Source organism: Esox lucius, chromosome 12, assembly GCF_011004845.1.
Source record: "Esox lucius isolate fEsoLuc1 chromosome 12, fEsoLuc1.pri, whole genome shotgun sequence".
Lineage (NCBI taxonomy): Eukaryota > Metazoa > Chordata > Actinopteri > Esociformes > Esocidae > Esox > Esox lucius.
In genome coordinates this window covers 8,847,904-8,870,659 of record NC_047580.1, presented here as the reverse complement: position 1 = coordinate 8,870,659, position 22,756 = coordinate 8,847,904, and the positions used below count along the sequence as shown (strand labels likewise).

The 22,756-nt window shown below is 45.0% G+C and overlaps 2 protein-coding genes across 6 annotated transcripts in view; both read right to left on the bottom strand.

Annotated features, from left to right (window-relative positions):
* Positions 1-1,189: 1,189 nt before the first annotated feature.
* On the bottom strand, positions 1,190-5,028 carry b3galt4 (UDP-Gal:betaGlcNAc beta 1,3-galactosyltransferase, polypeptide 4). 3 transcript variants are annotated; one of them, XM_010895249.4, is made up of 2 exons: positions 4,851-5,028; positions 1,190-4,187 (listed from the first exon to the last, which is right to left on the bottom strand). In XM_010895249.4, exon 2 carries the CDS (start codon positions 3,940-3,942, stop codon positions 2,836-2,838), a length of 1,107 nt encoding a protein of 368 aa, XP_010893551.1. In that variant the 5' UTR covers positions 3,943-4,187; positions 4,851-5,028; the 3' UTR covers positions 1,190-2,835. The 3 variants fall into 3 exon arrangements, with proteins under 3 accessions (XP_010893551.1, XP_010893552.1, XP_010893553.1); XM_010895250.4 differs by having other exon boundaries at positions 4,864-5,028; XM_010895251.4 differs by lacking the exon at positions 4,851-5,028 and adding an exon at positions 4,560-4,844.
* A 14,721-nt stretch (positions 5,029-19,749) lies between these two features.
* Positions 19,750-22,756, bottom strand: part of nr2c2 (nuclear receptor subfamily 2, group C, member 2) — a 28,561-nt gene continuing 25,554 nt past the window's right edge. For all 3 annotated transcript variants that reach the window (XM_010895252.3, XM_010895253.3, XM_010895254.3), the window contains one exon: positions 19,750-22,645. In XM_010895252.3, the coding sequence (XP_010893554.2) occupies positions 22,471-22,645 (175 nt within the window). In that variant the 3' untranslated portion in view covers positions 19,750-22,470. The remainder of the gene's footprint in view (positions 22,646-22,756) is intronic.

Genomic DNA, 22,756 nt, shown 5'->3' with positions numbered 1-22,756 from the left:
CATCTAGCTTAGGGAGCAGAGGTACAGAATAAAGCGAGAAAACACTGGTCTACAGCTAAGAAGGCCTGAGTTTAACCTGAAAGCATGTTTTGGTAAATGCTGCATAGGCCAACATCGTCTCATTGCAATAGTCTTTGGAAACAACATCAGTGTTGTTTAGAGGCGTCTCATTGTACCTGTTGTATCAGCACATGTCCAGGCCCATCTTTGCAGGCGACCACACAGGTTAAGAAGCTTTCCTGATATCTTGTTTCAGGTGGCATTCCTGTTGTGAAAATATTGATATACAGTGGGGAGAACAAGTATTTGATACACTGCTGATTTTGCAGGTTTTCCTACTTACAAAGCATGTACAGGTCTGTACAAGAAAATCACATTGTGTGATTTTTTAAATAATTAATTTGGACAGAGGTACAGAATAAAACGAGAAAACACTGGTCTACAGCTAAAGCCTGAGTTTAACCTGAAAGCATGTTTTGGTAAATGTTTCATAGGCCAACGTCGTCTCATTGCAATAGTCTTTGGAAACAACAATGTTTATAACCAGACAGCCTTTATTAAAACATACCGAGTGAGAGGAATCTCTGACTTCAGATTTGCTGCCTGCGATCGCCATAAAAAGTAATTCAGAGTAATGGTGTATAAAATATTAAGTTAAAGGAGAAGGAGGATTATATGCTCAGTGGCGTAGAAAGTGCAAAGTTGAAGGACTCGGCTGGATTCAGCTATGTTCACCGCTTGAGGGAAGTTTGTAATTAAGACCTGAATTACCAAGTAAAGGGAGTTAAAAATTAACCAGTACAATATAAAGGAAGTAAATATATAAATGTATGTCACTAGTTAGTTGCAAACTATTTTAATCTAATTTTACCTTGTTAAACCTTAATTAGCAACTCCCAAAACTGGTGAATACAACCAAGTACTTTTACTTTGTACTTGTAACTCTCTGTGTATGCTTTCCCATAAAGAGCAGGGTGTAGGTTGCCACATAGATATAGTGCAATAAATCACAGAATGGGTCGAGGTTTTTGCCGAGAGAATGTTGTGAATCTGATTCACCTGTACCCTGGCTGCTGGTCAAAAATGTTTTATTTTCTTAAAATGAGGACTAGGTGTGGGTGTGTAAAGTCTATATATAGGCACAATGTTAGAGAGTACATCAGATAAAGGAATAAGCAGCCTACTGGGAGACAGGGTGACATTTCTTTTTATTACAGTTCCAATGGTATTCCATCTGACAAAGTATGTTGCTGACTGGTTTATTAGTGACCAATCACTTCTTGCACGTAAACATTTCCTTCGTGTCTTTACAAATCCATCGCACTAATACAACTTAGTACAGTACATAGCATTCAGAAGATAAATGGAATCCCGGTTCGGTCTTGGCTTGTTCATAAAATATTCCCGTACATTTCACATTATTATTAGAAAGGTTATTATACATCAATTATTTACAGACACTTTTATTCACACAGGAGCTAAAAGCAGTGCTGCCAGATTCTAGGTATGAAAAACATATGCCCCTTTGTTTACAATATACACTGTTAGGTAATTGTGTAAAATGCACTTTAATGAATTCAACGTCCTAGTATTTCAGAAAAGCCTTCTTCAGCAGTTTCCATCATTCACACTCTGCTAGCTTAACATCTGTTACGTATGTTAATTGAGCAGGGATATGGATATGCTGGTGTCCTCCTCTGGACTGCACCTGACTTGACCACAAGGACATACAGGCTGACTAAAAACTGCAGGGAATATCAATGTTGTTTAGAGGCGTCTCATTGTATCTGTTTCCTCTTTCAGTTTTGTCCAAAGATTTGCATAGTTGAGAGTAAATGATCCATCTAGCAGGACTTAAGACATCACCCAGCCTGTCCTTCAGGTCAGTGCAAGTAAAGGAGAGGAGTCCACTTCACAACATTGAGATGGATCCCACGTTTAATCTGGTCTAAGCATAAGTGGGTATCTGTCTTTGCAGGCGACCACACATCAGGGTAATAAGCTTCCCTGACATCTTGTTTCAGGGGGCATTCCTGTTGTGAAAAAATGGATATAACAGGGAATATGGCAATTAATTTAGCTAATGGTTACTCTGTTGAGTGTTCATTGTTGGATTATGTGGTTTTCCCTACTATCTTAAGACTAATGCACTAATTGTATGTCGCTGTGGATAAGACAGTCTGTTTAGTGACTGTTACATTTATATTTTAATGTGTTACTGTGAACCGGAGTGTGTGAGGTGTGTTCATAGAGTTAAAAGTAAGAGTTAGTTGCATATCGGTGACTTCATGCAGCTTTAGTTTTAATCCAATACATCTGTGTCGTATTTACAAAGGGAGTCATCTTACAAAGCATATAATGGCTCCCCGGTACAGCTACCAGGTCACACTTATCAGGTTGTTTCATTCTTACAGTATGCTGGCTAGTGTATGCTTATCTTGTGTATCTGGTACATTAAAATTATATTGTGATCTTGTGCATTACACATCATTCTACTTCTATGCTGATGACATGCAAATATCACATGGGCCATTTTCTGGTTGCTAATACTTATCTGTGCAGTATGTGTTTTTAACTACCCTTTAACTGTATCATCCCACTAATTCCCTTTAGTTCATATTCCTTCAGCTTCGACAAAATGCCAGTGCAATAATGGTCAACATTAAACACAATCAAGTATTCCTAAAAAGCTATAAAAGAAATCACACTTTCATAGTGCACAGTGATTCCTCATCGTAGCCAATGAAATAGATTGCTTGTGCTATTCACAGAACTGAAATCCTGGCCGGGGTGCAGCCTAATCAATAAGTCTTTCCGATCCACTGGGTCAATTCTTTAACCCAGAAAGCTCCCCAGCATGGCCCGGACTTTACAGACCCCGAGGGAAGCGCGAATTCCAAGCCAGGAGCAGAGGGGAGTGGAGTGCACGTCAGCCCAGAACCGGAGCATCTCTCTGGGGGCAATGTGGTGGATGGACACCATGGCCTGGTAGCAACAACGACTGTAGGGCACCGCAGGCCCCCCGGAGAACAGCGGGCAGTGGGAGGGTAGCACTCCGGCCGCGCGGGCTGACAGACCCACAAACACATCCTCGGGGGGAAGAGGGGTGGGCAGAGACGAGGCTCCCGCAGTCAGGGAAATCTTGAGCAGGGCGGAGCGGGAGAGGACGTACGCGGTGCCACTGCAGTAGTCAGGGAAGATGGAGGCAGGGTATGCCCCTCTAGGAAGGTAGTGTTTACTGCCTGGTCCTCGGTCCGGAGACACGCTGAGGTGGACCCGGCCCAGGTACAGGTCCCCGCGCTCGTAGCTGTTGGTCACAGTGCTTCGATTCAGGTAGCGTAGCAAAGCCCCAGGGTTGAAGAGAACATCGTCATCCACCTTGGCCACGAAATGGGCTTGGGGGCAGAAGCGTCGGGCCCAGCTCATCATGGAGAGTGTCTTCAGGGTAAGGTTGGAATAGGAGTCCCGGAAGCGCCCCTGGACCAGGTCCCCTCGTTCGCGGGCTTCCTCAATCAGCAGCTTGGCTAGCCCGGGGTCAGAGGCCACCCCGACCATGAACAGGGTCATGACCCTATGACCCCTGACCTCCACCTCCCCACCCCACGTGTCCCGGATGGCCTGGCGTGCCCTTTGATTGGCTGGGGCGGAGGTCACCATGGTGATTAGGTAGGGCTTAGCACGCTGACAGACAAGAGGGCTTGGCATAAGGAGGTACTCCTCTGGTCTTGTTGGGGGGACACTCTGGAGGGGTATGACCCCGCCCTGTGCCTCCACCACTGTGTTCATATTCATGGAGGTGACCCAAGACTCTATGAAATCCAGGAAGAGCAGAGCTAGCAGGGCTGAGCTGACAATCAGCACATAGAGGGCAGGCACCACCCCGAACCGACCCCCACGCTTCCCAATGCAGGGCTTACACACCCACAGTCCCCGCCCAACCATGACCTACCTCCAACCTCCACAGACACTGCAGCACCCAAGCAGCTCCACAACTCTCTCTCTCTCCCTCTCTCTCTATCAATCATCCGGTCTTCTTGTCTCCTGTGTGTATTTCTCCAACCTCACTTGGTCTGCATTTGGGTGACTAAAAGGGTTGTTGGTAGGTGTTGCGGAGCACTGTCACTCAGTGGACGGTGGAAGTATTCCATTCAGTGCCATATTCCTGTATCCCGATCGAGTCTGGTAAGCTGTGCGTTAAAGAGTGAAATACCATAGGGTTAACACGGAAGCGCACACACACACACACACATTGCCTGGAGCTGTCAGTGGCCTTATTTTCCTACTAGTCTACCCTGTTTGCTCCATAACCGAGGGTGTTATTCTTCGTACAGATAAAAGCAAAATACAGGGCGATTTCAAAGGATAATCAATTTGCAACAACCCTGCATTTATGGTTTGACACTCACTGAATGTTCAAAATATCTCATTTCTATAGCAGTTGATTCTTTGCCATACATCATGCAATATCACACTTCACGTATAGGCTGTAGTGGGCAATACGTTCAGTATGGTATTATTAATATTATTCAAAACTTCTTACAAGTAAAAATTCAGTCTACCTGATCTTCCCTTATAGACCAATTCAGTTCAGAAAATTCTATTCACAAAATTCAATAACAGCGCACAAAATGCTTGCAGTCGCGCGCGTTTTGGCACCAAACGCATTGAACACTGAAATATACTTCTACACCATGCATTTGACTGTTTTACATATTCAATTAATTAGTACGATTAGAAGACATTCCGATCCTGATTGGATTTAGGAAACTGAGTCATCCTTATGACACATGGTCATTACACGGCTGATATCATCCACCAATTCTAGAAAATAAAAACGCAAGACACCAAACCTTGAATCCAAACCTTGTGTCACTGTGTCTGTATATCCTGTTCATTGTGCGTTATCTTCTACGACGAGGGGCTCACAAATGAGTATAATGCGGAAACAACGTCGCCGCCTCCGCTGCAGGCTGGTACTTTCCAGTCCACACAGCGTTTATTTTCCTGTTCAAGACCGTTAGAAATTTCAGATACTTGTCACGTCCCAATTTTGCGCATGCGTTAGATATCGCCCAATTACAATTCAGTAATCACTTGCAAACCTGTTGAAATAATCCGGTCATTTCCCTGGTTTGGCGTGTAGTGTGAACATATATCTTTGTTTTGTCATTTAATAATTGAATCTATCTACACCTCATTGGCTTTGCATTTTATTTACAGTTTTGATTGAGACTCATAACATTCGTCTCACAGTCTGGTGAATATGAGCTTCATCAAGGCTTGTTTTGAGTAAATCTGGCTTAATGTTAGCCTGTTCATATTCCGCCACAGACCTCACTTTACGCTACTGATGGTTTATATTTTGTCGGGAGAACTGGTGAAATTGTCTCGCTAGCCTAATCCGATACAAAAATGTGTCAAATGCAGTTTGATCGTAGAGCGGATAGTGTTGTATTGAGTAGGATGCCAACATGGATCTTCTGCAAACCATGTAGATCACATTAATGGGAAATACAATTAAAAACTGTCGGAATTGAATGTGGGTAGTTAGGAAGGATCAAAGGGTTCAAAATGAAATAATTAAATATATAAATAATTAAATAATGATTTAAATAAATAATAATTGTAAGTGACACATTAATATGACATCTTTTTTTATAATGCCCCTTTAAAAAATGATGGCATGATATTTCATTATAATACATTGTATTTCCCAATCTTTCTTTTTATTATTGAGAAGTATTTCATAATATCATGACCTTTTTCATAATATTGTCACCTATTTCATAATTTCCTGGTGTATTTCATCATTTAATGGCATATTTCAATATTGAATTAAATACAGTGGAGAGAACAAGTATTTGATACACTGCCGATTTTGAAGGTTTTCCCACTTACAAAGCATGTAAAAGTTTGTAATTTTTATCATAGGTACTCTTCAACTGTGAGTGACGGAATCTAAAACAATAATCCAGAAAATCACATTGTATGATTTTTAAGTAATTAATTTGCATTTTATTACGTGATATAAGTATTTGATATATCAGAAAAGCAGAAGTTAATATTTGGTACAGATACCTCATCATCATCATCTTCCGCTTATCCGGGCCCGGGTCGCAGGGGCAGCAGTCTAAGCAGAGATGCCCAGACTTCCCTTTCCCTAGACACTTCCTCCAGCTCTTCCGGGGGGACACCGAGGCGTTCCCAGGCCAGCCGGGAGACATAGTCCCTCCAGCGTGTCCTAGGTCTTCCCTGGGGTCTCCTCCCGGTGGGACGGGCCCGGAACACCTTCCCAGGAAGGCGTTCCGGAGGCATCCGAAACAGATGCCCAAGCCATCTCAGCTGACCCCTCTTGATGTGGAAGAGCAGCGGCTCTACTCTGAGCTCCTCCCGGGTTACCGAGCTTCTCACCCTATCTCTATGGGATCGCCCAGCCACCCATGCGGAGAAAGCTCATTTTGGCCGCCTGTATCCGGGATCTTGTCCTTTCGGTCATGACCCAAAGCTCATGACCATAGGTGAGAGTAGGAACATAGATTGACCGGTAAATCGAGAGCTTCGCCTTGCGGCTCAGCTCTTTCTTCACCACGACAGACCGATACATCGACCGTATTACTGCAGAAGCTGCACCGATCCGTCTGTCAATCTTCCGTACCATCCTTCCCTCACTCGTGAACAAGACCCCTAGATACTTAAACTCCTTCACTTGAGGCAGGCACTCTCCACCAACCTGAAGTGGGCAAGCCACCCTTTTCCAATTGAGGCCTCGGATTTGGAGGTACTGATTCTCATCCCCACTGCTTCACACACGGCTGCAAACCATCCCAGTGCATGCTGAAGGTCCTGGTTTGAAGGGGCCAACATGACAACATCATACGCAAAGAGCAGAGACAAAATCGTGTAGTCCCCAAACCTGACAACCTCCGGCCCCTGGCTGTACCTAGAAATTCTGTCCATAAGAATTACGAACAGAACCAGCGACAAAGGGCAGCCTTGCCGGAGTCCAACATGCACCGGGAACAAGTCTGACTTACTGCCGGCAATGCGAACCAAGCTCCTGCTTCTGCCGTACAGGGACCTGACAGCCCTTATCAAAGGGCCCAGGACCCCATACTCCCGAAGCACCCTCCACAGGATGCAGCGAGGGACACTGTTTCCCTCTCCTGAGGCGCCGGACGGTTTGCCAGAATCTCTTCGAGGCAAGCCGATAGTTTTTCTCCATGGCCACACTGAACTCCTCCCAGGCCCGAGTTTTTGCCTCCACAACCACCCGGGCTGCAGTCCGCTTGGCCTGCCGGTACCCGTCAGCTGCCTCAGGAGTCCCACAAGCCAACCAGGCCTGATAGGACTCCTTCTTAAGCTTGACGTCATCCCTTACTTCCGGTGTCCACCACCGGGTTCGGGGATTGCCGCCTCGACAGGCACCGGAGACCTTACGGCCACAGCTCAGAGCGGCCGCTTTGAAAATGGCGGTGGAGAACATGGTCCACTCGGACTCAATATCTCCAGCCTCCCTCGGGATCCAGTCGAAGCTCTGCCGGAGGTGGGAGTTAAAGATCTCTCTGACAGGAGACTCGGCCAGACGTTCCCAGCAGACCCTTACAGTACGCTTGGGCCTGCCGAGTCTGTCCAGCTTCCTCCCCCGCCATCGGATCCAACTCACCACCAGGTGGTGATCAGTTGACAGCTCCGCCCCTCTCTTCACCCAAGTGTCCAAGACATACGGCCGCAGGTCAGATGAAACTACAACAAAGTCAATCATCGACCTGCGGCCTAGGGTGTCCTGGTGCCACCTGCACCGATTGACACCCTTATGCTAGAACATGGTGTTTGTTATGGACAAACTGTGACTAGCACAGAAGTCCAATAACTGAACACCGCTCGGGTTCAGATCAGGGGGGCCGTTCCTCCCAATCACGCCCCTCCAGGTGTCACTGTCGTTGCCCACGTGGGCGTTGAAGTCCCCCAGTAGAATGATAGAGTCCCCAGTCGGGGGCACTTTACAGCACCCCTACCAGAGACTCCAAGAATGTTGGGTACTCTGCACTGCCGTTCGGCCCATAGGCACAAACAACAATGAGAGACCTATCCCCGACCCGTAGGCGCAGAGAAACGACCCTCTCGTTCACCGGGGTAAACTCCAACACATGGCGGCAGAGCTGGGGAGCTATAAGCAAACCCTCACCAGCCCGCCGCCTCTCACCATGGGCAACTCCAGAGTGGTGAAGAGTCCATCCTCTCTCAAGGAGTGTGGTTCCAGAGCCAAGCCATGCGTAGAGGTGATCCCGCAATTTCAGAGATCGTACGTTTCCTGTAGTTCTTGACCAGGTTTGCACACACTGCAGCAGGGATTTTGATCCACTCCTCCATACAGACCTTCTCCAGATCCTTCAGGTTTCAGGGCTGTCGCAGGGTAAAACAGACTTTCAGCTCCCTCCAAAGATTTTCTATTGGGTTCAGGTCTGGAGACTGACTAGGCCACTCCAGGACCTTGAGATGCTTCTTACCGAGCCACTCCTTAGTTGCCCTGGCTGTGTGTTTTGGGTCGTTGTCATGCTGGAAGACCCAGCCACGACCCGTGCGCTGCAGGATTTTAATCACTGACGGCGTAATGTGTTACTAATGGTTTTCTTTGAGACTGTGGTCCCAGCTCTCTTCAGGTCATTGACCAGGTCCTGCTGTGTAGTTCTGGGCTGATCCTTCACCTTCCTCATGATCATTTATACCCCACGAGGTGAGATATTGCATGGAGCCCCAGACCGAGGGAGATTGACTGTCATCTTGAACTTCTTCCATTTTCTAATGATTGCGCCAACAGTTGTTGTCTTCTCACCAAGTTGCTTGCCTATTATCCTGTAGCCCATCCCAGCCTTGTGCAGGTCTACAATTTTATCCCTGATGTCCTTACACAGCTCTCTGGTCTTGGCCATTGTGGAGAGGTTGGAGTATGTTTGAGTGTGTGGACAGGTGTCTGTTATACAGGTAACGAGTTCAAACAGGTGCAGTTAATACAGGGAATGGGTGGGGAACAGGAGGGCTTCTTAAAGAAAAACTAACAGGTCTGTGAGAGCCGGAATTCTTAGTGGTTGGTAGGTGATCAAATACTTATGTCATGCAATAAAATGCAATTAATTATTAAAAAATTATACAATGTGATTTTCTGGATGTCACGTCCTGGCTGTGCCCCTAGCCATCTCTGCGCTGGGCTCTGGGCATAGCCATTCATTTTGTTTTTTTCCCTGTTGAAGATGGCCAACTTTATTAAATGCTACGTCAGCATGGCCAACTCAATGAACTTAAATAGGGTCCCCAATCGGAGGCAATGACCAACACCTGCCTCCAATTGGGGAGACAAAAAAGGATTAGAGGTGTGGCTAGATGCCACCTCCTGTCCTGTCCTGGCTATGCCCCGAGCCCAGCGCAGAGATGGCTAGGGGCACAGCCAGGACGTGACACTGCATTTTTGTTTTAGATTCCGCCTCTCACAATTGAAGTGTACCTATGATCAAATTTGCAGATCTCTACATTCTTTGTAAGTAGGAAAACCTGCAAAATCAGAATCAGTTCTCCCCAATGTATTAAACTGTGTGGAAAATGTGAAACCGCACTGCGGGGGCACAACGAGTCGGTGGACTCCCTGAATCCTAGAATATTCAGATGCATTTTCGAGACTATGTGTTAAGGTGCTTCGAGACTTCAGAGGCTCTATGACGCTCAGCCAATCTTCAAAGGGACATCTAGCACTGTACAACATGAACTGTTAGACTGTATGTATGAAGTGTACAGGGAGGAGATAGCTAAGCAAGTGGACGAAACATAATTTATTGCCATACAGGCAGATGAGACAACTGATGTCTCCTGTAAATCACAAATGGTGGTTGTGTTGCGATACATGTTACCTGACAATACAGTGACAGATACGTTTTTGGAGTTTGTGGTAAAAATGGACTCGAACTCTCTAATAGCATCAATGGTGTGCTGGAACCACTGAAGCTGGGAGAAAAGCTGATCACTCAGACTTTTGGTGTGGCTGTAATGAATGGAAACGTCTGAGGGGTACAAACGCTAATGAAATTAACATACCCACATGCCCAGTTTGTTCACTGCTATGCTCACCAGCTGAACCTGACCTTGCAGCAACTTTGTTCAGCAAGGATGAGCATCCTGAAGATGTTTTTTGCAAATGTAACTGCTTTTGCCACCTCTTTCTCTGGTGCTCCAAAACATGTTGTGGCATTTGCTGAGGCAACATAGAGACGCATTCCAAGGCCACCCGCTATACGATGGAACTTTAAAAGTAGAACTGTCAATGCAGTTTGGGAAAACCGCGCTGCGCTGCTCCTGTGTATGGAGGACATACGCACACAAACAGGATGGGTTGAGGCCACTATAAGTGAGGCATACGGCCTGTCAAAAAAACAGTGGGACCGAGCCTTTCTGCAGCTGCTGGAATGTTTTTACCTCCTTATGCCAGAACGGAGCATCGGTGAATCTGGGATTAGCAATGTGCTCATCCGTTTCAAGGAGAATGTCCAGAATATGCCAAAGCAAACTGATGAATGGGCTGCCACCGTTCACGATGGTACAGATGTGCCAGGCCGATGAGTAACCAGTGATGACCGGTGATGATGGAGGCATATGACACAGTCATCTCCCAGATGGAGCAGAGGTTTTCACAAAGTGACAACCTGATCGCTGCCAAGCTGGTTGACAGCTCGCTCTTCCCACAATTTGTCCTGTCATTCCCTACATCTGAGCTTGACTGTGTGGTGAAACTATGGCCTCTAGGAAACAAGGAAAAGTTGAAATCTAAAAATGCCACTGCTTAGCAGGACTTAAACTATAGGGTAATTCCTGTGAAGAATTCAATTTTGAGTACCGTGACGTCGCCCGGTATGGCGCAGCCGGGGCCCCACCCCGGAGCCAGGCCCGGGGTTGGGGCTCGAATGCGAGCGCCTGGTGGCCGGGCCTTCCCCCATGGGGCCCGGCCGGGCTCAGCCCGAACGGGTGACGTGGGGCCGCCCTCCCGTGGGCTCACCACCCACAGGAGGGACCATAAGGGGCCGGTGCAAAGAGGATCGGGCGGCAGTCGAAGGCAGGGGCCTAGACAACCCGATCTCTGGACACGGAAACTGGCTCTAGGGACGTGGAATGTCACCTCGCTGGCGGGGAAGGAGCCTGAGTTAGTGCGTGAGGTTGAGAGGTTCCGATTAGAGGTAGTCGGGATCACCTCTACGCACGGCTTGGGCTCTGGAACCACACTCCTTGAGAGAGGATGGACTCTTCACCACTCTGGAGTTGCCCATGGTGAGAGGCGGCGGGCTGGTGTGGGTTTGCTCATAGCTCCCCAGCTCTGCCGCCATGTGTTGGAGTTTACCCCGGTGAACGAGAGGGTCGTTTCCCTGCGCCTACGGGTCGGGGATAGGTCTCTCACTGTTGTTTGTGCCTACGGGCCGAACGGCAGTGCAGAGTACCCGACCTTCTTGGAGTCTCTGGGAGGGGTGCTGGAAAGTGCTCCGACTGGGGACTCTATTGTTCTACTGGGGGACTTCAACGCCCACGTGGGCAACGACAGTGACACCTGGAGGGGCGTGATTGGGAGGAACGGCCCCCCTGATCTGAACCCGAGTGGTGTTCAGTTATTGGACTTCTGTGCTAGTCACAGTTTGTCCATAACGAACACCATGTTCAAACATAAGGGTGTCCATCAGTGCACGTGGCACCAGGACACCCTAGGCCGCAGGTCGATGATCGACTTTGTTGTCGTCTCATCTGACCTGCGGCCGTATGTCTTGGACACTCGGGTGAAGAGAGGGGCGGAGCTGTCAACTGATCACCACCTGGTGGTGAGTGGGATCCGATGGCGGGCGAGGAAGCTGGACAGACTCGGCAGGCCCAAGCGTACTGTAAGGGTCTGCTGGGAACGTCTGGCCGAGTCTCCTGTCAGAGAGATCTTTAACTCCCACCTCCGGCACAGCTTCGACTGGATCCCGAGGGAGATTGGAGATATTGAGTCCGAGTGGACCATGTTCTCCACCGCCATTGTCGAAGCGGCCGCTCGGAGCTGTGGCCGTAAGGTCTCCGGTGCCTGTCGAGGCGGCAATCCCCGAACCCGGTGGTGGACACCGGAAGTAAGGGATGCCGTCAAGCTGAAGAAGGAGTCCTATCAGGCCTGGTTGGCTTGTGGGACTCCTGAGGCAGCTGACGGGTACCGACAGGCCAAGCGGGCTGCAGCCCGGGTGGTTGTGGAGGCAAAAACTCGGGCCTGGGAGGAGTTCGGTGAGGCCATGGAGAAGGACTATCGGCTGGCCTCGAAGAGATTCTGGCAAACCATCCGGCGCCTCAGGAGAGGGAAACAGTGCCCTACCAACGCTGTTTACAGTAGAGGTGGGCAGCTGTTGACCTCAACTGAGGATGTCGTCGGGCGGTGGAAGGAGTACTTCGAGGATCTCCTCAATCCCGCTGACTTCCATTGTCTTCCATTGAGGAAGCAGAGGATGAGGGCTCAGAGGTGGGCTCGTCCATCACCCGGGCTGAAGTCACAGAGGTGGTCAAGAAACTCCTCGGTGGTAAGGCACCGGGGGTGGATGAGATCCGCCCTGAGTACCTCAAGTCTCTGGATGTTGTGGGGCTGTCTTGGTTGACACGCCTGTGCAACATCGCGTGGCGGTCGGGGACAGTGCCTCTGGGATGGCAGACCGGGGTGGTGGTCCCTCTTTTTAAGAAGGGGGACCGGAGGGTGTGTTCCAACTATAGGGGGATCACACTTCTCAGCCTGCCCGGGAAAGTCTATGCCAGGGTTCTGGAGAGGAGAATACGGCCGATAGTAGAACCTCGGATTCAGGAGGAACAGTGTGGTTTTCGTCCGGGCCGTGGAACACTGGACCAGCTCTATACCCTCTACGGGGTGTTGGAGGGTTCATGGGAGTTTGCCCAACCAATCCATGGTCCTCAGTCGGAAAAGGGTGGCTTGCCCACTTCAGGTTGGTGGAGAGTTCCTGCCTCAAGTGGAGGAGTTTAAGTATCTAGGGGTCTTATTCACGAGTGAGGGAAGGATGGAACGGGAGATTGACAGACGGATCGGTGCAGCTTCTGCAGTAATGCAGTCGATGTATCGGTCTGTCGTGGTGAAGAAAGAGCTGAGCCGCAAGGCGAAGCTCTCGATTTACCAGTCAATCTACGTTCCTACTCTCACCTATGGTCATGAGCTTTGGGTCATGACCGAAAGGACAAGATCCCGGATACAGGCGGCCGAAATGAGTTTTCTCCGCAGGGTGGCTGGGCGATCCCTTAGAGATAGGGTGAGAAGCTCGGTCACCCGGGAGGAGCTCAGAGTAGAGCCACTGCTCCTCCACATCGAGAGGGGTCAGCTGAGGTGGCTTGGGCATCTTTTTCGGATGCCTCCGGAACGCCTTCCTGGGAAGGTGTTCCGGTCCCGTCTGACCGGGAGGAGACCCCGGGGAAGACCTAGGACACGCTGGAGGGACTATGTCTCCCGGCTGGCCTGGGAACGCCTCGGTGTCCCCCCGGAAGAGCTGGAGGAAGTGTCTGGGGAGAGGGAAGTCTGGGCATCCCTGCTTAGACTGCTGCCCCCGCGACCCGGCCCCGGATAAGCGGAAGAAGATGGATGGTAATTCCTGTAACTATAACTTCTCCCCACCAGCAAGCAACGTTGCCATACTGTAGGTCCATTTTAGCTGACGCAACTAAACTATTAATGGAAATGACTACTATTGCAATTCAAAGCTATCGATATTTAGAATAGTGAGACCCAGACATCATATTTATGATGATAAACAGATTCCAGGAGACACTAATTATGGTTTATTCATAAAATTTACAAATCTAACCTACGCTTGAAACGTCAAACCAAAATGTCATAGAAAGTAATTAAACCATGAAGGGTAGCTATTTGATAAACATTCCAATAGCTGTCAAACTTGACAAAGCACGAACCATCTACGGAAGGCGACTGAAATTGAAATTCTATTAAACGTTTATAAACTATAGACTATTATAATTAGCCTCATTTACAAAGTGTTATTTAGCCTTAAAACTAAAACAAACTTATTTTTCACATGTTTAGGCAATCCCAGCTGACACATTTATTGACTATGACTGTAGTTCGGCTAATTTGCGTTATTAACATTAAAGAAGCTAGATACGAAACCGATCGTCTCACATTCAGTATGCCAATGTGGAACTCGTAAACTTTTATAGATAGGTACTTAGCTAGCTAGGTCCCCTGTGCACATTGTTGTAGTTCACAATATTAGATAGAAACACAATTTGCTTACCTACGCATATAACTAAGCTACCTAGCTTGATTTCCAGAGTTTGTGTACTCACCTTATTTTCTATGAAAATTGTTTAGTAGCAAAAATATCTTGTCGCCGGATAAGGTCTGTATAGGTTAGGAAATAAATGGCCACTGAAAAGACCGCACAGGATAGTACGAAGTAAATGCATAGAACCGTTTTGTGTCTTGAATAAAGTTGATTGATTGATTGATATTCCGATTTCATGCCGACATCGGCAAGACGTATGTGTGCTATCTGATGTTACTGTAGCTTGCTAGCAAACGTCAGCTAACCGCTAGCTTACATAACGAGTGACTTGTAATTCAATGCAGAGAAAATGAAGGCTGGTGACGGTTAGATTTTTTTGTGCTAGGAGTAAAGAAAGGTCTAACATATCCTTTGAACTACTTACTGAAAGTCAACCACCAACAAGAGACTCAGACTGTCAGATTCCCACATATGCACTGTACCTACCCACTGTGAGGCAAAGGACGGGGTGTCAATTTTTCTTTTTTTTAAATGCACTATTAAGTGTCTATAATCAGCACACGTGCCTTCATTGCGTCTTATTACTATTATTGAAATTACATAGTTATGTTTACATTTATATATTGGGGGGGACAAATCATAGTTTTCCCCAGGATGCAGGGGTCATGTCCCCCCTGTCGTCCCCGGGATTTCCGCCTTTGCATTGATTGAAGTACCTATAAATTACCGAAAATCACACATGCCATGAATGTTTACCTGAAAAGACATGCAAGAGGAAGTTATTTTCAGTATTAATACACATTGTGTAACCCCACTGCCACACAGCAATGATAGTAAACAATAAAAAACATTTTTGGGTTTAGTAGTTAAAACATTGAAATTGCTCAGATTAGTAAAATTTTTAATCCACAACATTTAAACGCCACCATATTTCTTACAGCATTTAATAAAATGCATAAGCAGTTGCATGCACAGCAATGCACTATACAAAAACAATAACAATGCTCCTTGTCTAAAGGGCAAATACAGTCAACATTATAAAATTTGGATAAAAAAGGACATGCATTCATTTTAATGAAATGACATGTAGTACAAATATCAGTTCACAGAAGAGTCATAAGAAACCAGATATTAAAACATTTAGACCTATAATTATATGTATAATAATAACTTCCTTACATGTCATACCACACTGTTATTGGTTCTGTTGCTCTTGGATAAGATATACACATTTTCTTGTGTTGCTCTATATGTGTAGAATGTTACTTTAGTTACCCTTAACACATGACAAATACATTTCTACACAACAAAAAGTTTGTACATTTAGGAAACTATTAAGTCTCATAATTATAACTGTGCAAGAATAGGAAAGGAATATAGCTGATTGATGCTCATTCAATGAGAAAGTAACAATGATAACAATGATAGAAAAAAGTGCTAATGTTAGGAGAAAGCATTTTTATATTGAGAACTTAGAATTGGTTGATTCCTTCAAGTGCCATGGTGTAAACTGTATATACCTGTGTAGAGCGCAGGCCCTATGTATTAGGACCATGAAATACATTGTGGTGTTTTGTTTTCTGTACTCCAGCACTTTGAATTTAAAATGATTCAAGATTAATCTGGTTAAAGTACAGACTGACAGTTTAATTTCAAGGTATTTTTTAACTAATTTGATTAACCATTTTGAAATAAGTCCCCCCATTTAAGAGGGCCAAAGGTATTTGGACAATCAGCTTCATTTTGTTTTGCATGAATGCTGTACATTTCGTGTCTAGAGTCGAGATTTTGCATTGCATTTGGTGTCAGTTGCTCATGTCTGCACCAAAACAAAGAGGAGGTGAAGAGGGCTGCAGTACAGGCCTGGCAGAGCGTCACCAGAGAAGACACCCGGTGTCTGGTCATGTCTATGGGTCACAGACTTCAGGCAGTCATTGAATGCAAAGGATTTGAAACCAAGTGCTACATATGACAAATTGAAGATTATGTTAATTTGTCCAATTACTTTTGGTCCTCTAAAGTGGAGGGGACTATGTATAAAAGAGCTGTAATTCTTACACGGTTAATGATCAATGGATGTAAGTACACTCAAATTAACAACAAAAATCAAACTAAATTGAAATAAACCACAAATCTTGTGTCACTGTCCAAATACTTAAATGAATAAAAATGGTGATGCTTGAAAGTATGTGAACCCCAGTCTATTTTATTTGACATAACAGGTTTATGGTTACCAATAAAACATTTTGGTCTGGAAATCTTAATTTGTTATGTTTGTGTTGGCATTTACCTGATTAATTATTTATCTTGTGGCTCATGAGGATATTTTCGAAGGGCATCCACTAGACCAAGTTGCTGCCATGTACAGTACATCACAAAAGTGAGTACACCCCTCACATTTTTGTAAATATTTGATTATATATTTTCATGTGACAATGCTGACGAAATGACACTTTGCTACAATGTAAAGTAGTGAGTGTACAGCTAGTATACATTTGCTGTCCCCTCAAAATAACTCAACATACCGCCATTAATGTCTAAACCGCTGGCAACAAAAGTGAGTACATGTCTAAGTGAAAATGTCCAAATTGGACCTAAGTGTCAATATTTTGTGTTGCCACCATTAGTTTCCAGCACTGCCTTAACCCTCTTGGGCATGGAGTTCACCAGAGCTTCACAGGTTGCCAGTGGAATGACGACATCACAGAGCTGGTGGATGTTAGAGACCTTGCGCTCCTCCACCTTCCGTTTGAGGATGCTCCACAGATGCTCAATAGGGTTTAGGTCTGGAGACATACTTTGCCAGTCCATCACATTGACCCTCAGCTTCATTAGCAAGGCAGAGGTACTCTTGGAGGTGTGTTTGGGGTCATTATCATGTTGGAATACTGCCCTGTGGCCCAGTCTCCAAAGGGAGGGGATCATGCTCTGCTTCAGTATGTCACAGTATATGTTGGCATTCACGGTTACCCCAATGAACTGTAGCTCCCCAGTGCCGGCAGCACTCATGCAGCCCCATGACACTCCCACCACCCTGCTTGAATGTAGGCAAGACACACTTGTCTTTGTACCCCTCACCTGGTTGCTGCCACACACGCTTGACACAATCTGAACCAAATAAGTTTATCTTGGGCTCATCAGACCGCAGGACATGGTTCCAGTAATCCATGTCCTTAGTCTGCTTGTCTTCAGCAAACACTTTGCAAGCTTCCTTGTGCATCATTTTTAAAAGAGGCTTCCTTCAGGGACGACAGCCATGCAGACCAATTTGATGCAGTGTGCGGCGTGTGGTCTGAGCACTGACATGCTGACCCCCCACCCCTTCAACCTCTGCACCAATGCTGGCAGCACTCATATGTCATATTTCCCAAAGACCGCCTGTGGATATGACGCTGAGCATGTGCACTCAACTTATTTGGTCAACCATGGCGAGGCCTGTTCTGAGTGGAACCTGTCCTGTTGAACCACTGTATAGTCTCGGCCACCGTGTTGCAGCTCAGTTTCAGGGTCTTGGCAATCTTCTTATAGCCTAGGCCATCTTTATGTAGAGCAACAATTATTTTTTTCAGATCATTTAACACACCTGCTCCCCATTCACTCCTGAGACCTTGTAACACTAACGAGTCACATGACACCGGGAGGGAAAATGGCTAATTGGGCCCAATTTGGACAATTTCACTTAGGGGTGTACTTACTTTTGTTGCCAGCTGTTTAGACATTAATGGCTGTGTGTTGAGTTATTTTGAGGGGACAGCAAATGTACACTGTTATGCAAACTGTACACTCACTAATTTACATTGTAGCAAAGTGTCATTCATTAGTGTCGTCACATGAAAAGATATAATCAAATATTTACAAAAATGTGAGGGGTGTCAGGGGTGCTCTCCATTTCTAAATGATTTGTCTCACATTGGACTGATGACTGATGTGAGGTCATATAGCCTTCCGCAGACTGTTGTGCTCTTACTACCCTCTTCTGAATTATCCTTTGAGATCTTCATAATTCTTGACAGGCTTTTGCATTCATCTGTATAGGTAACACCAAGCTGACCAGGTTTCTTGTCTCTATTCATCAATCCCGCCCAAACTCTTTCCCTAAAGATCCCTCCTTTGTTTCACTTGGTACCCAATTATTGCCCCACCTGACTCTACTTACCTATTAGATTAAACCAACGCAATTTTTGATTCTCTTTTTTAGCACCGGAACTAATTCCCTTTTTGTATTTTACTACATGCATGATTTGCTCTAAATCAACCTATGGAATTGTTAACTATAAACCCTAGGGCTGAAACAATTCCTCGAGAAACTTGATCACTAAAAATCCTCGATGCATTGCATTGAAGCTTCGGTTAATCCGTTTTGCTCAGTGTACACCAGACCTGGGCAAGATAAGGCCCCCGGGCAAGATAAGGCCCCCGGTCCGGATCCGCCCCCTTGAGTCATTATATCCCGCCCACGATACATCCAAAACGTTTAAAATAATAAAATAATAATAATACCTGACGAGGTCCGCAAATTACGTTACTTTATTTACTGTTGCATATTTATTTATTTTTCAAATTAAAAGTCCCGTGGCACTCCCAGTATTAAGCACAGCAGTATCATACTGTCTGTTTAAAATACTTTTAAGTTGAAACAAGGTATTTGCGTTGCTATGATACGTAGGGACCAGCACCAGAATCCACGCGCGAAGTTATCATTTGTACGTACTATACACAATTGATGGCAAGCGATCTCTCGAAATTAGCCTAAGAAAAGTTGATAACGAAAGCAGGGTATTTAAAAAAACTATTTACAGGAAAATATTTATTTTTAGATGTCGCAGGTAAAGCAACTTGCTTAATATGTTAAGCTAACGTCACCGTTTTTAAAGAGTACAATTTGCAGAGGCACTTCTAGAGCAAGCACGCAGCGAAATACAAAAACTGTCACCCGATGCTACAATTCAACAAGTCCAAGCGCAGATGCAGCCTCACTGATGAACATCTTGCAACAGTACCGCACACTGCTTCAACAAAACCGCACACTGCTTCCACAGAAATGACTCCTGACTTCACCTCACTTGTCAACGCCCATACGAGTCTCTCCTGTTTATATTGAGTGAGTAGCCCTAAAAGTTGATTTCTTGTCTTTGGGCTGCTGGAATCGCTGTCGTTAAAAGCACGTAGTACAAAAAATATACCGGATGAAGTTAGATGAAGTTAGATATACACTATACCTTATGTAATGTAGCTTACTCTGTTGAGTTGAAAGTTAAGTTTTAAGGCAAATATGTGTTGCAACATGTCTGTTGAGTGATAACCCTAATAAGGGATTTTTTAAGCCTTTGCCTGTCATAATAACAGTTGTAAACAGAACATAATAAATTAAATTAAGTAAAATTATGAAAACGGTTTTGCATGGAAAATAAATATGCATAAATATAATATGCAAGTTAACAGAGTTAGCTATGTTGTGTGTTTTTTAGGCATGTTGGTAAAAAATTTAATCTGGCCCACGATGCTCTCTGGCATTTTCAGTGTGGCCCCCCAGTGACAAATATTGCCCACCCTTGGTGTACACTGTCTTTTGCACAAATTATTATTACTGTTGCAACTAGAACAACTACAACGCGGTTACGCTGTGTATACGTGAGGTAGACTTGATTTGATGGTGGAAAATAGCAAGGAGCGAGGCGACGAGACAGGCAAGAGAAAACGACAGTAAGTGTCCAAAGTTTGTGATCATGTTAGGCGAAAACTCTGTATAGTCTGTCTATTGTAAAACCAAATTTGCCTACCACAATAGAACGACGTCAATGCTTCAACATCTCAGACGAAAAACATCCACTCTACGCATCAAGTCCACAGACCCGAAACAAGGTAACGTTAGCATCAATATAATTGCTAGTTGAGATGAAGACTAGTGAAGGATGTGCTTAATTATGGCTATATGGCTAGTTAAGAACATAAATCAGTATGTTGTCTATTTATGTCCCTAAATTAAGTTTTGCTCAAAATAAAATGCTGCAGTCAATTTGTGCCTGAGCTCAATTCATATTGTTATTATGACACACACACACACACACCTCATCCAGGAGAAAAGATCTTGACAGAACTCCTTTTTTTGCCTCCTTTAAATGCCACAAAGCTTTAAAGCAATCTTTGTATTATTATTATTTAAATTGATGCCTTAGTTTTAGGTTAAAGTAATTTGAAATTACTTCATTTCTTTATTTGCTTTTGCATTTCAGAAAAAAGTTTACTTTAAAACCCCTAATATAATATGGCACTTAAATGCACTAGCGTGGTTCCGTTTTTATAGATAATATTATTATATGCAATTTAAGCGATTTTTCAAAAAATCTATTTTGTACATTTATTATTGCTCTTTAAGAAGGCAAAAGTAATTCTTATCTGATTACTCGATTAATCGATGGAATAATCAACAGAATACTCGATTACTAAAATAATAAATAGCTGCAGCATTAATAAACCCATTATGTCACATAAAAATAAGTTCTGGTTAAATAAAGATTTTAGGAACACTAAGAATTGGAAGGGAAGGGGTTCACATGTTTCAATCAACACTGTAAGTCTGCTACTGTAAAGGAGCCCACACACGCATGCAGAAAGTGCTGTCGCACAAAAATACTATGAGGAGAGCTACACAAACGAACCCTTGTCACTTCTTTTGTGTAATGTGTAAAAGGCCGAACAATACGGGACATCATGTCCCACAAGGCTTGATTGTAAATGAGGGCTAAAAAATTAGATGGACATCAATTTGCCCCTAACCATGGATACAGTGTATGACTTTTTGGACCCCTCTAAATATATTATTATAATAATAAAAGTATAATAATAAAAATTATAATAATAAAAGTTAGTTAACTAGGTGCAGGACAATCTGTTCCCATGAGTGGTTAAGGGCTACTTTAACCTGGAGCTGTAGAAATGTGGTGATTGCACAAACTACATTTTCCACACATATCATGGCCAAATAATGAAGGTGCATCTTGCTTTAGGCAGAGACATGGAAATAGGTCCGTCCATGCCTGAAAGACTGTCATCATATGGACAGGCACAGGGAAAGTTTTAGGGAAACACTTGCAGTGAAATGAACAAGAAACATTTGAATACGAAATGTATGAAAAAACATCAAAACCACCTGCACATTTTCCCTTGTTCCGCTTGAAACAAAAGACGACTTTTGATGTTTTATGTGAAGCGGAGAGTACACGTAATATAATCCTGAATGGAGTGGCTCAGTATTCAAATGGCTTGTCCGTCCTTCGTATAGATTAAGGATCCAGGTTAGCTGCTATTAGACTGAGAAAAGTATTGTACCTGATTTAGGAAAATAGGTTGACTTCAACCAAAAGGTTCTAGGTACAGACAATGCTTGAGGCATGGATGAGCATGATAGTGATTCTGTGTTACATTGTACGATATGGTGAAAGGTTCAAAGTACCCAAACAGAACAAACCTTTACACCAATTCGCATCTCAATGTATCCATGTAATGACATTCAGGCAAGCGTCGCTCATTCATTAGTCAATGTCGGCTAGGTGTTAAATATAGCTTATCGAGATTAGAACAAGACGCAGGCGATAACTGGATTGATATACTTGTTGAATGTACAGAAAGGCTTGCATAAGATAAAAGCATATCAAAAGGCTTTAGCTAAAACATATACTGTACAACACACTGGAGCCGTTTTGCTAAAGTGCTAATGAGAGAGAGATGAGCCAGCCCTGACTCCTCCCCCCTCTGCATGTTAATGATACGTTCAAGACAACTTGAAACTACGGGCCTCAACATTTCTGAATTGCATTAAGCAAAATTAGAATTCCAGTTCAGAAACAATAAGCTTATGTCGTTATCCAAGTTTTTAGTTGTCTTAAAGGCAACATAAGTGCTCAGAATCCCAGGCTACAGACGGACTCACAGCCTCATGCATCCAGGGTACTCCATAGTTAGGCATTATCACAAACCTGGAGAGCAACACGGTCCAAGAGGCACACTCTCTGATCCGTCTGTGACTTTGCATCGTTTGGAGAGTGGTTTCAAAAACCATAAGTGTTTTCAGGGAAAGAGATTGGGGGATTCAGATCGCGAGCTCTCTTTTGGGGGTATTCGGCCGGAGTCTCAAGAGGGGTCGGAAAGGTTTTGGGCGTGGTTAGCGACGCAGTGGGACGGGTCACGCGGTGGAACCCGCGAACTGGGTGTTGTAGTCTGCCGTCTCCATCTTAAGGATGTAAGGGATGATGCTGTCGATGGGCACGTTGCCGATGAGGCCCGTGAAGAAGAGCTCCTCCGTGACGCTGGAGCTCATCAGGCGCAGCGCAGGGAGACGCATCAGAGTGCGGGTCAACCTGGGGAGAGTCATCAGACCAGCGTGTTGTTCAGCTACAGACAGACTTTTCATCATTAGACCAGCGTATTGTTCAGCTACAGACAGACGTTTCATCATTAGACCAGCGTAT